The sequence below is a fragment of the Lepisosteus platostomus genome, chromosome 16, assembly GCF_059453375.1.
Source record: "Lepisosteus platostomus isolate fLepPlt1 chromosome 16, fLepPlt1.hap1, whole genome shotgun sequence".
NCBI lineage: Eukaryota > Metazoa > Chordata > Actinopteri > Semionotiformes > Lepisosteidae > Lepisosteus > Lepisosteus platostomus.
The window spans coordinates 21,524,907-21,541,888 of NC_142626.1; the positions used below are offsets into that span (position 1 = coordinate 21,524,907).

The window sequence follows — 16,982 nt, forward strand, 5'->3', positions numbered from 1 at the left end:
ATTCCCAACCTTGCCGAGAGGGCTTCACCCCTGACCGATTTCATGCGCGTGGCAGCTCCCCAGGCTGTGCACTGGACCCAGGAAGTGGCTAAAGCCTTTAGTGACCTCAAGGTCGCTTTATGCCAGGATCCAGTCCTAAGGGTCCCGAACTTTCAACAGAAAGTTGAAAGTTCGGGACTTTCATAGGGGCATAGGAGCAGTCCTATCTCAAGAGTTTAATGGCAAAGAACATCCTGTCATATACTCGAGCAGAAAGCTACTGCCCTGGGAGCAAAAATATGCTGTTGCGGAGAAGGAGTGTCTGGCAGTCAAGTGGGCAATTGAAACATTAAGATATTACCTGTTGGGCAGGGAATTCACCCTCATGACGGATCATGCACAGCTCACCTGGATGAAGTCTAATAAAGAGAAAAATGCCTGGCGGACCAGGTGGTCTCTTGCCCTACAACCTTATCGTTTCGTGGTTTCTGGCAGTTTTCTTCACACTTCTTCATAGAAAAGGGTGACAGGAGTATAGAATAAGCTACCCAGCCATGAGCTTGTAGCTGATAGCCTGGATTCTTGCCAAATGGCCTCTTGTTTGTAGCTGTTTCTATGTTCGTATGGAATCTGGAACACCAAGCGCAGCAGCAGGGACCTGACTCTTGGACAGCCAGCTGTGAGCCTGCAGTGAGCTCACCATGAGGGTGTTCTTTATACAGTAATTCCCAACGTGCACTCACAGGTTGTTTTACAAACTGTTAGCATCTGCAGGTATTGAACACTCAGCTATAAATAATTCACGATCAAATCAGAACAACATGCATTTATGGGGTGCAAAGGAGTTTTTTTAATAAAGATCTGGACAACTAATTTCATGATTCAAAATTCTTTATTACTATTATTTTTCTCTCACTAACAGCACATAAAACAGGACTAAAAAACATGCACACATGGACAGCGGCTGATGGAGAAGCTCAGCGCGTCTAAAACACTTACAAATATGTCTGAGTACTGAGGGGCGCAATAAGTTAACAGTCACAGAGATAAAGCTAAAACACAACACAGCCATCAGCAATGCAGCGCTGCCCTCTGTGTGGGCTACTCTGGGCAGTCGGATTTGTTCTGGGTCTTCTGGACAGTTGCCTGGGACCCCTGGCTGGCCTCGCAGGTCATGGAGTGCAGCGATTTCCAGTCGGGCTCGGACAGCGTCAGGGTGCTGCTCCAGCTGTAGGTGCCGTCGCTCTCCAGGATGCCGGGGGTCTTGGTGACACTGCTGCTCTTGGAGCTGCCGTCGATCTTCCACTGCAGGCTCCAGTCGGACGGGAAGCCCTTGTTGGCCAGACACAGCAGCGTGGCGCTTCTCTTGGCACTTAGCTCCACAGTGGAGGGCGGCAGGAGGGACAGAGATGGCAGCGCGTTACCTGGAGACGGAAACTGGTTGGAATGAAATCAGAGAGACTCACAGCTGCCTGGGAGAGACTCACACAGACCCACAGGGAACAAAAACCCGAACTGTCGAAAAATAAACATTATTTCACTATTGACAGATAGTTGAAAAAGGAAAAGTAAGTTTAAAGTTCTACACATTGTTACAGGGCTTGAATAATTGTTTCAGGACAATCAGGACTAAAGTCCTTCATGTAGTTGGAAATGTATCTAAAATTCATTAAATACACTGCACTTTGATAATGTCTGAAAGTATATTTACCTAAATGTGTTTTAACCATATCTTGCTTATTGAGGACTACATACTAAAGCTGTATCCCTGCTGCCTCCTGTACTAGAAGCCCAACGTGGCACCTCGTCTCCCACTGAATAAAACTGACCCGTAACGACAGGATCGTTTCACCGTCTGCAGGACCCATCAGCACTGTCGGGTACTGAGGTTTTATAAGTACAAGACACGAAAAAAAATACCTGTGAAATTCGCAAGTGTATTCACCTGGAGAAGAAATAATTATGCCTACTTTCATAAAGTATTAATATATGAATTACATTTCTTGAAATCAAGCATTTTGGAAGATTAATCTACTAACTATGATTAGTAATTTTCTTGTCCAAATGCAATTACTGTATGAACCCTAGAGCACAGATTATTTAGCGAGACATAAAACCACGTAAAATATGATTATTCAATCATTAAAAGAAAACAGATCCAGTTTCGTTTTGCCCCTAAATTGTAATAGAATCATTACATCGAACGTTGAAATGACACTGATCTACCTCAACACTTCGACTATCTGTACACATTGAACTATGATGTTTTTATGATTACAAGAAAGATTTAAAAGTTTAGGTTAATATACAGTAATTGAACAGCGATAACTTGAGTACATATACTGTATATCATGAATATGAATTCGGTTTTGAGAAGTCTGCAGCTCTAGGGTTCTGTCAGCCCCTGGAGTGCAGCCAGAGCGGAGACGCGAGTAGTATAAAGCGACACCTTTCGTCAAACTTTTGACAGGTACCACGCCCCCCTTTTCCAGCCAATGGGAGTGGATGTCCCGCCCCCTTGTCAGCCAATGGCGTGTTGTTATGGGGGCATGTCCCACCCCCTCAGGAGCCAATGGTGTGTTGTTAAGGGTCGGAACTCCTGCCTTCCCCCCCGGCCAGTTGGTCCGGAGCCTCAGGGTCCAAATGCCCCAAGGCGGCGCATCCCTTGCTTTAGATGTGTGAAAGCGTGTATTGGTTTGGAAGGGAACCATGTCTGCAGCGGGGTTGAGTGTGCTCTATTATAACCCTAGGGAATTGGGTAGTTACGATGGCGTGTGGAGTCTGGTGAGGGCCGTGAGATCCCGGGATGTGAGCGGCGCCAGCGCCAGCCGGGTGGCCGGGCTGCTTATACGCTGCACAAGCCGTGTCTCAAAAGCATCAGGGTTGTAAGCACACACACACACACACACACACACTAACTGCGTAAAGTCTCACAGAAAGAACTCGCAAGACAAACAAGTTACAGACTCCTGTTTGCAAGTATGTGAAATGTGAACCGCTTTATTTCAACAGTGGGTTTTCAAACACAGAAACAGTGCAGTACACACGCGTTACCGGCTCCTGTTTGCATTCAACAATTAAATGTTGGTGCAGAAAATTTGTTCGGTACACGTAACCACCACCCTAACATTGCTTAGAAACTTTGAGGCATCTGAAAAAGCATTCATAATCCTCTTCCGCTCCCCATGTCTAAAACCATGCGAACCATATTGTGCGATCCGATCTAGCACAGCAAAAAAATTTGCCTTCGTAATCAGTGGGATGGTGTTACCACAGGTTCTGTGCAAAACACACTGTATTTTGGAATACACACTGTAGAACCCCCCAGGCTTCCATTTCTGATCTGAAAACATCAGATCCGCAATAATTTAACTCAAGTTCTTGACATACACATCTATCTCTTTAACAAATTTAAGGACATTAGCATTCGGCTCTTTGTTTTTCATATCAAGCTTTGTAGAGAGAAGTGTGTAAAGCACTCTTAGTAAGAATTCAGACGTATACATTCGAAATTCTTTATTCTTCGGACGATGGCACACCCGGGTCTGTAAAACACATTTTAGTATTCACATTTTACATAGATCTTTTTTTTTGCGTCTGTAAAAATAAGAATAGTGTTTCTTTTGCAACGCATCAAAAGTCACGTCTACTAATTTTTCGTCCAGCTGTTCAAGTATGGTGTGTACATGCGCGTCTGGGAAGTGGTCGTCAATTATGTTTTTCAGCAACTGTATTATGCCCCGCTCAGTGTCATTTGTAATGGTGTACGAACCCAGACACCTGGCGGTGTACAGAACAGCCGATAAAATTCGGGCTAAACCGAGAGACTTATAAATTTCTAAAGCGGCAAACGTCACATCTTCAAACCCATCTGTGTAGCCGACAGACAGTCATGTGTGGCCCCGCTGACCGGGATGGTCAATCAAACAGGCCGGGCAGTCATCAGCCAGGACCCCCTTTAAACAGTGTTTGAAGATGCAATAAACTACTGCTTTCACAATCTGGGCCATAACATCGGGCTCATTAGGGACATTGTTAGCTAAACCTGGTTGGGCATCAGCTTTATTAACATTTGGTCGAACACACAACCATAGACACGAAACATTCAGTTGTGCTGGTAGTCTGAAGATTGACCCGTCGACCTCCTCTTTATTCTATTAAAGGAAAAAGAAAAGGAAGGCTTAACAAAATAGACATGCTTTGTAGCTAAAATATCGAGCATTTAACGCACTTTTGAGCTAAGGTTTTTCGTTAATATTTACCATTTGTAGCGAGGTATCACTAACACCCGGCAGTTCTTCAACATCTGGTACCCCAGCTGAACTCACACCCCCGCTGCTGTCACAGGGCGCAGAGGGCGGGGTCGGGTTTTGCTAAAAAGAAGACCAAGTATTAAAATGACATATGCTAAGTGCCGATACAACAATTGCACGATCAGAAAAAATATTTTAGCCGCCTACCTCTTCACTTTGTAGAGCAGCGGACCCCGATGTGTCTCCACACAAAGAAGTCATCTTCGCAGCTTCCAAAAACGGGCGGTGTATGACAGCTCCAGGGACGCGCTGCGACCCTGTCAAGCCGGAGCGTTTAAGAATATGCACCAATGGTGTAACCAGGCCTACATAACACAAGACATTTTTCAATTGGTTGTGTTGTTTTAGAACATTGTTTTATTGAGAGCGAAAAGTATTCACTTATCAGTTTATAAGTTTTAAACTTTAAAAGTATTAACACACAACACAAACACAAATGATGTGTTTGCCCAGAAAATAAATTTTTAAACACGCGGGGCTGGTCTTAAAGTTTTTAAAATAATGTAATAAGACACAGCTTATTTTTAATAACACATTCGCGACAGCTTTTTTCGAAAGTTTGAAATTAATTTCCACACACCACAAGTGTAAAAGTATTTAAAGTATTAACAGGCAACAAATGATGGGGTGTTGTTCTTCTTTAACGGATTGATCTTAAAGTTTTAAAATCACATATTAGAGATATTTGGGAGAGGTGGGGGGTCGGTGTCACAGTAGTTAAAGGCTCTGGAATGCAGAGTGGGGGTGTTAAAATTGCCCACCTAGCGGGGGTGGGGGTAAAATTTTTAAATTTTAAGAGGGTACAATTAACAGTGACAATAAATATAGGAGTTATAGTTTTTCATTTGTTTTAAATGCTGTTTTGTATATACATTTTATATTCATGTAAAGTTTTCTAATTTATAATCACCACATGTATTTCACGCAAAAATGTTCTTAACATCGCATCGCGAAAAAATAAAACCTCAAAACGTCAAGCTTGGTTTGTAAACATGTCGCTATAAAGAATAGATGCGTTTTCTTATAGCGATACTGTTAATAAAAAACATTTTGCTTAATAATATTCTTAGTGGTCTGTTGGTGAATCAAACACAGATCAAGGGCACATTTTCACCACGTTTTAACCGCTGTGAAATATAGACACCGTTGTATGTCTTAAAATAATATAGATTTTAACATTATAACGATCTAAAACATTTTCTAAAATGTTTCTTAAAATAATTTCTACAGCCCAGTACATGCACGGCCAATGATACCTAAGATTAATGGTTTTATGGGGGGGCCATGTGTGTTTCTTAGAAGAGAATATCTATCGGTTTGGGTATAAGTACCAGCAGTGTAACAGGCGAAGTTTTGGCTGGATTCCAATTCTTACAGTCTCGCGTTATCGACTAACTTGTCAGAATAGATTACACCAATCAATTACAACAGTCTGAAGATAGTCTATTTACAGACTTAACACTGTTCGATTTGATAGACGAAGACGAGGACTCCATGAATTACAGCGGTATGTATATCTGGCTTATTGTGAGAAAATGACAATGTCACGGTGCACGTCTCATGTTAGCTATAGTTGCAAAACGTTGTATAATATTTGTATACTAGGCAATATTGAATTATTATAATGGAATTACCAAGGAGTTGTTCAGTAATGTGGTTGTGACTGTGTGTATCCATTCATTTCCATTAGCCCCGAAAACAACAGCTGTAAAAAGACCAGTTATGGCGCAAGCCAACACTGGTGAGTAATTACGACAATGTGTTGAATAACGCTTTATGACCATGTGAGTCTTAAAGACACAGGGGTACTTTCTCCACACCAATACACGTATGTGTCTATTCCACAAACGCGGGCGAAGGGACAAGTCACTACATGTTTAAAAAACCTTGTTTGGGGTTTACAATACCACCGCAAAACCTTGTGGAGACACATGCAGATGTTCACGTTATACAAGAGGGTGCGGAACATATTATCAGACTTGGGAGAAGAGGTCGGTATTATATAAAAACATTCTTTTAGCAAGCCAATTTAAACATGTCTATAATAAAATTTCCCACCGTTTTTCTATTTTTTGGTAATTTGCGGAGTTCTTTCACTAATGGTATTTTCTCTCTCTGTGCAGAACCCAAACCTTCAAAAAATAAACTGCGACGCAACGCTAAGACGTTAACGGGGTCAAGGAGCTCAAAACGTCTCAAATTAACAACCAAAGTTTAATATAATTTAAGCGTGGTCAAGATGTGTTATGATCCACTTACGGCAACCGTTACTTCTTTTGTTAGAATGTTAATTCATTGAAAGATCCTAGTTCGCATAGTTTTCTGTTTGGGATTGTTAAAAAGCCTTAATTTAAAACTGCTTAGCCTTAAAGTTAAAAGCGACTGATCTGTGCCATGGGTCTATATGCCGTTAACCATGCTGCTTGACCCAGTAGTGCCACCACAGTCTTGTAACAACATGTCCGGGTAACTTGTTCCATTCACCCGCAGCCCTTTGTGTAAGGATGCGCCACATGTGTGGCGTTTTTATCATAGTTATCGTAGTTTTCTGACTTTGACAGTTTAGATTTCATTTATTGTTGTGTTGAAAAGTCTTATTTTTATCACAGTGTAGTTTTCTGATTTTGAGATATGGAGCATTGGCGTGGCATTAAAAAGTCTTTTATTTATTTACACAGCAGCTGTATCGACAAGCGGTGAAACAAATGTGGCAGAAACATCGGACCCTAAGGTGATGACTGCATCGAAGCCAGCTGTTAATACTCTGCCCAAAACCAAACGTGTCAAGCGTTAGGAGAGAAATAATAACGCAATTAGAGACTTTGTGTTTGGTGATGTGTGAGACTCAGTGCAGTATATTGCACAGTTACTATCAACGGTGGGCACTAATGAGGTGGATAAAAAGCGGGATTTAGAGAATCTAAGAGCAGCTTTAGCAAGTGTGCATTCCGTGTTTCCAAAACCGATCCAGGTTTACGATGCTAGCCTCTTAGACGTATTTTCTAAAGAGGATGCCACTCTAAACTCTGGATTTCATAACCTGATAATGCTATTTCATGGTTAATTGGCGAAGACCCCCAGGGATAAATGACTAAACATGCGGTCTTAAAAGTGTTTAAAAGACCGACCGCTTGCCAACATCAAACATTTGTACATTAATAAAAGAATTTAACTGGCAAAAGCATATTTGTTGCGCCATAAAAGATTCAGAGAGAGGCATCAGATTTCCCAAGGGCCACCCGAACCACGTAATGAGAATGCAGTGGTAGAAAATAACTTAATGGCCTGGGGTGCTGTAGCAGAACAGGATGTCGGTAACTTTGAAAACCGAGAACCGGTTGTGCTGAACGATCTGAATCAGGTTGGTGGCGGTGCAGGGGCGAATAGAGACCCCTTAGTTTTCCTGGAGTGTATACATAGTTAAAACAGGTCTTATAATAATTTTAGAGCACAGAGCACCATGAAGAATTTCGTTTTGTTAATCTCGACAGAATAGCCTCGTATGTACAAGCTATAGAAGTTGTGCATGGTGCAGTCCAGAGAATATTGGATGAACTTTCTCCAAACATCGGGGCGAATGATTCTGTACAGCTGCGTTTGACTGCGGGTGGTTTTAACAAACCCTTGTTCTCACGCAGGAGACACCCCAGAGAATTAAATGCTGCCGATTTTTTAAGCCACATCTCAGACCTCTTACAGAGCCACACAGAAGTTCTCACCGATGACAGCCTCCGATTAGTGGTGACGATACTTAAGAATATGCAGGGGGGTGCCCGCCGAAGATTTAAATCTGTTCTGTACAGCCGAGTAATTGCTCAGAAAAAAGCGCACCTTATCGACTTAGATTACACGGGTGGTAATCTGTGTTTCGCCGGGAGTGTGTACGGTTTGTTGAATGAAGGTTGTACCGATGGGGAAATGTTACAGGGCGCTAAACGAATGCACTGTAGTGGCGAGGCTTATTAATAAGAAAGAATTAAGTGTTCTGAGCTTTCTCAAATGGTCCCATCTCTGTTCATCTCTGTGGTGCAGCCACAGAGAAACTATTCATGCAGGCTGATTTAAGGTTCCTTTGATAAGGTTTCCTAGGACAGCTCCCAAAGGGGGATGCACTTAGCTAAGCCTGGCTATCATGATCAATGGTCATCCATTGGCGCCCATCTGTCTAGGGAGTGCCAGATGGACATCTGGACTGCATTCCTAAGTGTCAGGAGTAAGTGACTCAAATCTCACCTTGATCAACCAATCAGGGACTGGTAGGGCCGAGTAACCCACGTGGGACTCTGATGCCCATGGAACTTTCAGCCAATCAACGAGCTGAAGTTCCTCCAGGTAAAAACAGGCAACACAGAGAGCCTGAGAGATTCAGTAAGATTCAGTGAGATTCAGTAGGATTCTGTGGAGAATTCTGTGGACTATTCTAAAGGGAATTCAAAGGAGAATTCCAGGGCAGGACGGCCCAGGAGCAGAAGGCTCCCAAGGGCAGGACATTCTCGCAGCGCGCCTCCTGACCATCCTGAGACTCAGCCCGGACAACCACGGAACGGCCAGTGTGTCCAAGTGCCAGAACTTTCCTTTGTTCTAAGATTCTAGAGTGGAGGTTGCCACAGAGTAACCAGAGGATCCACCCAAGGTTAGCACCAGCAGCAGGCCTCGTGAACAGGTCAGAACTGTGGACAGCTGAATCACTATTCAGAACTAGCTCTTCATCAGGAACGAACCGGTCCTCTTCCTGACCTGCTGGGACCCACAGTCATCTTTTCTCCTGTGCACAAACTCAAAGCCAACACTAACTAGCCGGTCAGTGAGCATCAGCAGCGCACAGTCACAAGCCGCACAGCACAGCCTGGCACCGAGCCAGAGAGCACGGATTGGACAGCAACAGCCTGCAACTGTTTCTTTGAGTCAGCAGGAGATCTGAATCCCCAGAGATTGGATGAGTATTCAACTTCAATGCATTACAGCTCGAGAATTCAATTGCTATCCCAACCAGTTGATATCAATTTAATTCCTAAGAGTTATGTACTTGTTTTGAGTATCTAATGTAGAAGTTATAACCAAGTTCATTTACGAAACTGTCTAAATGAATGATATACTGAACGTACAGTATGTCCTCTTGATGTGTAACACTTCGTAACTGAATGAATATATATCTTTTGTATCCTGATAACCCTCTCGATAAGATCTGTTAGGTTTATATGCATATTCTATGTATTAATAAATGTATCCTCGTGTATTAGTACCTGTGTGTGTGCGTTGTTTGAGTTATGTCGCATGGTTGGAATCTAAAGCCATCAAAAGAATCAACTTTGTGATTTACTGCTACGATAAATAATTGTCCCAGTAAATGCCCAAACCCTACAGAACTGGTGCCTTCAGAGAGCTACATTACATTTAATTTGGCTATGGCAACCTTACATATTTGGCGTCCCTGGACGGCCGTGGCAAGACTGAAATGAGTCAACCAAGCGGAATAATTCATATAAAACGCCGCGGGTTTCATACACGATAATACAGTGTGCTGAAAGCCGAAAGGAAAAAAGTTCCCCTTGCTCTTTAAGCAGTGCTTGATTGTTTTGTGATCTTTTGCGATCTACCGGGTTGATTGCATATTTGATCCTGTGGTTTTCTGTGGTAAAACTGTGATTTCATACTTAAAAGTAATACTCTTTAAGTTTAACGAAGGTTGCTAAAAGGTCTGAATTCGAGTCGCTATTAAGCACTCTCTCTAGCAGCGACAGGTCTGACCACGATCTCTGCCATATCTCCGTCAGCGGAGAAGCTAGGAGAATAAACCTCCATTCTCTGAGAGAGCTAGCGAAGGACATAGAGAGATTTGACCCCGCAGTGTCAGAGAATAATATCGAGAGTTATATTCAAGACCTCAGGTATACCCTGCAGTACCTGCCAAACGCCACAGAACAGGAGAAAGTGTTTCTGGTTAGAAAAACTACCAGCAGAGCTGTACATGAGTGGATGGCTAGGCAGATGAAAGAAGTCTGTAATGATTTTGAGGAGCTGTGTCAAGCACTTATCGAAGAATACAGTGCGTTTATTGACCCAACTGCTGCGATAGCTGCTGCCCTTAACATTAAGCACGAGAGAGCAGAGTCCCTCGCGAATATTACGAGAGACTTAGACGAACTTATTTTGCAGGGCGAAAAGATGAGGGTTGCGAAGAGAACACACATTTCAAGGGTTTATTCATTGAGAATCTCCACCCGTCAGTCAGAAAGATGATCTTAATGCATACAGATGCACAGACCATGAAAATGACTGATATTAAGAGATTCGTGCAGAAAGCCTGGGAGTATGATGTCCAAAGTCGCTCTGAGCAAAAAGCTGTTAAAGCGACTGTGTTCGCCGTCAGAGCCAGCAGGGTTAATTCCCTCCTGCTCGAAGGAGCACAGGCTCCTGAGCTGGCTAAGCCCTGTTCCAAAGCAGGCACACAGGACCGCACCCAGCGTCCTAAGTGCCATGAGAACACCGGGGGAGGGAAAGGGCTAGAAAAGGCTGAACAAAAGGATTCAGTAGCCGCCCGCCTGGCCAGGCTTGAACAAGCTTTATTAGGACAGGGACAACCACTCCCCAAGGCTGCCGGAAGCGTGAATGAGCTGATACTCTCCACTGGAGGAGGCGGAGACCCGCCCCCTCTCCCTCCCTCAGTCTATCTGATTGAGCGGAAGGGTTCCTGCCTGGATAAGGTCAGCCACTCCCAAGCGAGTGCTGACTCCACCCCTGAAGTCACAGAGCAGGCAGTAAAACAGAGAGGAAAAGCAGGAAGCTTTTACTTCAAATCTGCCATGGGAGATGTTTTATCAAGTGAGACACTGATTGACACTGAGGTTGAAAGGTTTTTGATGTCACACGGCAAGCTTAAACGGGTAGAAAAAGAAAAGGGCATGCGACTCAGAGAGGAACCTTTGGTGGATCACCAGAAACGCAAAGTGTGGAAACAGGTCAAGGCTCATAAGCCTTCTGTACAGAAGGAAAGGGGGGCCAAGAGGCAGACTGTGCTCACACAGTGCCCACCGAACACAGAAGCCTAAGTGAAGATTCCTTCTGTTCCCTCTGGACAAGAAATAAAAATATTTTCTTGTTCCCCGGATATACAGGGAAGTCGTGTCCCGTCTGAGGTCCCAACAGCCTCCCTGCCACCGGAGCGGTGCTACAAGCAGCCGCCTGATCCACCAGGTAAAGCACACCCCTTTTACATCCCTAAAGAGGAGCAGATCTCCCCACCTGACGATGAAAAGGAGCTTTCCCTGTGCACCCTGGCACCCAAGAGGGGTCAGGAACACCACCCCGCAGTGGTGGAAGGGATCCAGATGGCAGGAGAGCAGGTTGGTGATGTAGCCCTCACCCTTAGCCCTGAGAGGTCCTCTGTTAGTGAGGATCTGCTTGAGCAGCTGTCACAGGGCCACTGCCAGGTGCCCCTGGTGCAACATTCACAGGTTAGACAGGAGGTCCAGATCGAAGCTGAGACTACTGCGCTGTGGACACACCTGATCCCAGATGCTGATTCCCTCTGCTGTGACCCAGGGGACCTGCAGTCAGGTAACATTATTTCTCACAACTACCAGGTAGTGAGTGAGACTGACCTGATTGTTCCAGCCTCAATGGCAGGGTTGCCAACACACCCAGTCCCCAGGAAGGGACAGGGAATGAAAGCCGAGCCGGTTTTCTTACAGCCACCAGCTCAGTTTGTCAGTCTGAGTCTGACCAACAGTGGTCCACCCAGACTGGAGCTGGATGGTCAAGCCACCCGCCTGCCAGTGCAGGACATCGCAAAGAGGGGTGTCAGAATCCCTGCCTGCACTGACATGGGCCTGGTGGGTGATAGTAAGTTCAAAGACAGTGAACTAGCTATCCCACTGCTGGGGCAGCTCCCTGAACCCCTAGCGAGGGAAGGGGGGAGCGAGCAGGTGTCCTACACCCATGCCCAGGGAACGATTGTAAACATGCCGATAGAGGGATTCCTCAATCAGGAAGTGTGCAGGGTGGACCTGAACAGTGAGAATGGGGTAACAATCCCAGATCACTCAGGTGCTCCAGATGACCACTCAGCCAAGGGTCAGGCATGCTCCACCGCTGCACCACCCCCTGCAGGGTTCCTAGAGCACAGGCATGAACAAATTGAAAAAGCAGATGCCCTGGAAAAGGAGGAGCAGCATCAGCAGCTGCGTCAGATTTCCCCAGATTTCCAGGATGGTGGTGCCCAAGATGCCACAGGGCATACTGAGAAAGACACCATGTACACGCGGTGCCAGCTTAGAAAGGCAACAGTCACTCAGAAGGAGATGACTGGGATCAGCCACCCGAAAAGACTTTTGGGAGGACTGATTGCTGCCGCCACTGTTGTGCGTTTGCTTTTTCTGGTAGGTTTGTGTGCCACTGGCACTCTCCCCCTGACTGCCCCAAGAAGGCAGGTGAAGGAGATGCCAGAGGTTAGTGACAGACTGTATCGACAGCAGCAAAAGTTGGAAAGCTTAGGGAAAACCCTACAGGCAACGTCCTATGCAACAGGGTTAAACCTTATTCCCCAACCAGTGGACATGATTGTTGGTGTTATACAGTGGGTTTATGCTTGTGTGCAACAGGCCAGAATGTTGACACAAGACATGTTAAGGGAGCTTAGTGCCACTGTAGCCAGTCTAGCCATGGCACAATTCCCAACCCACTTGATTCCACTCTTCTCAGTAGAGGAGCATGTGACATTAACCTCATCGTTCATAGCTCACCCAGAAGCCAAACCAAGATTGAATTCGGTTCCAAATCTTGAGATGGGTATGGCTACCAAAGCTATCCATTGGCTGTGTCTAAACGATTCACCAATGAAGGGTGTAAAGCTACTAACGAGCAGAGGGAGGTTAATGAACCCCATGAAGAGCAGGTGGGAAGTAAATGGCTGGTCAGCACACCACATTTAACTGTCACCATGACTTGTGACAGGCATGATACAGCTACCACAATGCAGCTACCTAACCAAATAGTTTTCCTGCAAGTTCCCGAGGAGGCCACAGTGCTCTTGAACTTAACACTGTACTGTCTAGAACCAGACAATATAAGTCCAAACTTGAGGTCGTGGATGCCTTCAGGTGCCACACTATTGAATTGGATAGAAATCCAAGAAACAGTAAGCCCTGAAGAGGTACAGGTAGTTAGTTTGCTTTAATGGAACAAACCTCCAAATCACCCTAGCAGATACCAAACACAGGTGTCGTGGTTTATCGGGGGGCTGGGAACAGGAACTGTTGTTATTGTAACACTACTGCCGGGTAGCTGGATCATGACTTGGATGTACTCTGAATGCTGTACTCTTTCATCAAGATGTACTTCGGGTAGCACGAATGAGTTAAAGGTAGCATGTCAAAAGAAAGGAAGTGATTTCTCCCCAAATATCTACTACAGAGGTATCAGATATTGACAGTGAACTTCCTGATGTGTAATGCCTAGACTGAGACGATGTCTCCTACCGTGTTTATACATACTCCAGATGTTATTCATCCTGTTTGTCCCAATGCTGGTTCCGGTATGAATTCTCAAGGAGTAATGTGGACATTTAAGGTTAATGTTCTAATGGCAAGGGACATCACTTAACTCTGTTTTGTTTTGAAGGCAACAACACCTCAGGACCTCGTGACCTTCAAAAAGGGGGGATATGTAGCGGAGAGGCTTATTAATAAGAAATAATTAAGTGTTCTGAGCCTTCCCAAATGAGGCCCCATTTCTCTGTTCATCTCTGTGGTGCAGCCACAGAGAAACTATTCATGCAGGCTGATTTAAGGTTTCCTTTGATTTAAGGTTTCCTAGGACAGCTCCCAAAGGGGGATGCACTTAGCTAAGCCTGGCTATCATGATCAATGGTCATCCATTGGTGCCTATCTGTCTAGGGAGTGCCAGATGGACATCTGGACTGCATTCCTAAGTGTCAGGAGTAAGTGACTCAAATCTCACCTTGATCAACCAATCAGGGACTGGTAGGGCCGAGTAACCCACGTGGGACTCTGATGCCCATGGAACTTTCAGCCAATCAACGAGCTGAAGTTCCTCCAGGTAAAAACAGGCAACACAGAGAGCCTGAGAGATTCAGTAAGAGATTCAGGAGGATTCAGTGGAGAAGTCTGTGGACTTTTCTAAAGGGAATTCAAAGGAGAATTCCAGGGCAGGATGGCCCAGGAGCAGAAGGCTCCCAAGGGCAGGACATTCTCGCAGCGCGCCTCCTGACCATCCTGAGACTCAGCCCGGACAACCACGGAACGGCCAGTGTGTCCGAGGGCCAGAACTTTCCTTTGTTCTAAGAGTCGAGAGCGGAGGTTGCCAGAGAGTAACCAGAGGATCCACCTGAGGTTAGCACCAGCAGCAGGCCTCATGAACAGGTCAGAACTGTGGACAGCTGAATCACTATTCAGAACTAGCGCTTCATCAGGAACGAACCAGTCTTCTTCCTGACTTGCTGGGACCCACAGCCATCTTTTCTCCTGTGCACAAACTTTGCTAGTTAAAGCCAACACTAACTAGCCGGTCAGTGAGCATCAGCAGCGCACCGTCGCAAGCCGCACAGCACAGCCTGGCACCTAGCCAGAGAGCGCGGATTGGACAGCAACAAGCCTGCAACTGTTTCTTTGTGCCCGCAGGAGATCTGAATCCCCAGAGATTGGATGAGTATTCAACTTCAATGCATTACAGCTCGAGAATTCAATTGTTATCCCAACCAGTTGATATCAATTTAATTCCTAAGAGTTATGTACTTGTTTTGAGTATATAATGTAGAAGTTATAACCAAGTTCATTTATGAAACGGTCTAAATGAATGATATACTGAACGTATGTCCTCTTGATATGTGTAACACTTTGAAACTGACTGAATATATACCTTTTGTATTCTGATAACCCTCTCGATAAGATCTGTTAGGTTTATATGCATATTCTATGTATTAATTTATCCTCGTGTATTAGTACCTGTGTGTGTGCGTTGTTTGAGTTTTATCGCATGGTTGGATTCTAAGGCCATCAAAAGAATCAATTTTGTGATTTACTGCTACGATTTATAATTGTCCCAGTAAATGCCCAAACCCTACAGAACTGGTGCCTTCAGAGAGCACTCTACATTACATTTTGGCTATGGCAACGTTACAACAGTCTTTGTTGTTCTCTTCAGGATCCTTGTGATGTTTTGAGCTCTGGTTGAATGATAAGTGTTGCAGTTTTAATAATTTGCATTGTTAGAAATTATGAAACGCTCTGTTAAAAGCAAGGGAGTTTTTATGTCTGTTATAGTAAAAGAAAATGCCCAGCGAACTAGGGACTGGACAGTTTTTCAGTCGATGGAAATGTTCAAATAAATGTGCTTAAAAAATAAACAAAAAAAGTAATTTATTCCTTTATCCTATTGGCTAGCTAATGTCCCGTCCTTGTTAGTTAGATCAACGAAATGCTGTGGTGTTACTTTTTGTCGATGAAAAAATAAAGTCTTTTCATTTAAAATGACGGTTACAAATAATGTGGAAAAGTGTAATGTTTTTCCAAGGTCATTCATTATTAATACTATTAGTAATATCTTCGGTCAAGTCTTTGATGCATAAAATATTTCTGCATAATTAAAATATTTATGATAAAGGTAGGTTGTGCACTTTTGCCCAACTGAGCAATAATGCTTTCATAAAATATACCAACTTCTTAATGACTGATGATTAACATGCTGTAACACACAGTTTAAATTTAAAAGCTCAAATGTTGTACATGAGAGGTTAAGCTTTATTGGCTCCTCCTGGCGGTTTTACAAGGTGATTCCGGATACTTTCCGATATGACATCATATGTGTCATGCCGCATTAGGATGCGATACGCCCACTGCATGGAACCGTGGTGTACCTCACACGTTTTGAATGGCTGCATCTGTAGCTGAATGGGCATATCCGTTGGAAAGTAAAATTGACGGGAGAGACAGTCTGCTAGGATTAGCTTACATTCCAGCCCTCTTGCCTTGTTTCTGTTTCCTTTCACACTGCCTCTGGCACCTCCTTTCTTGGACAAGTTGCGCCGCTGTCCCAGGACCTGACGATCTCAGTAAGCCAAGCCTACATAGCTTCTCCATCAGAATACTCGGCGGATAGTCTTTGCATTGTTTTCCAATTTCCAGTAGGGTCAGATGATCATAGACGTTTGAAAAATTCAGACAAGAGACAACATTTAACAGTGGAACAGATTTAGCACCGTTTTTTCCAGATCCGGATCACCTGCTGCATCCTTGCATGTCACCATCTTAAATTCCAAGATCTCAAGATCTTCCATTTAGCCGAAGATCAGTAGAAAGGGAGGCTGTAGACCCATGTATGATGTGCAGGAGGTGTTGAATGTTACCAGGTGAAGCTCTCTGAAGGTTATTGTCCCACTCAGACCCTGCCTAGATCAGACTGTTCCTCCAAACTGAGCAGCCAGGTCAAAAAACTGGTGAGTGATGCCACCTAGAGGCCAACAGCAGCTATGAGAGAGCTACATAGTTCAATGGCACACTTTGCCTTCTTTATAGTATGTTGTTCTTATTACTGTACTGGGTCATTATGACCTACTGGTCTAACTATCACCTTTTCCAGGAGCAACTTTAACTTTCCCAGGAGGGAAACTGTGCTAGCTTAATGTCAGAAGCAAGAAGAAAACCATTATGGAAATACTGAAGGCATTACTGAAAT

At 44.4% G+C, this 16,982-nt stretch overlaps 1 long non-coding RNA gene and 2 gene segments (V, D, J or C); 1 reads left to right on the forward strand and 2 right to left on the reverse strand.

Moving 5' to 3' along the window:
- The window catches only part of LOC148647025 (Ig kappa chain V-III region MOPC 63-like), a 482,291-nt gene that overhangs the window by 122,105 nt on the left and 343,204 nt on the right, over positions 1-16,982 (reverse strand).
- LOC148647027 (uncharacterized) overlaps positions 1-16,982 on the forward strand; it is a 173,093-nt gene that overhangs the window by 65,224 nt on the left and 90,887 nt on the right. The gene's annotated exons all lie outside the window — the stretch shown is intronic.
- LOC148647032 (Ig kappa-b4 chain C region-like) lies at positions 980-2,385 on the reverse strand. The segment is given in 2 exon segments: positions 980-1,403; positions 1,691-2,385. Coding segments are annotated over 2 exon segments (342 nt in total).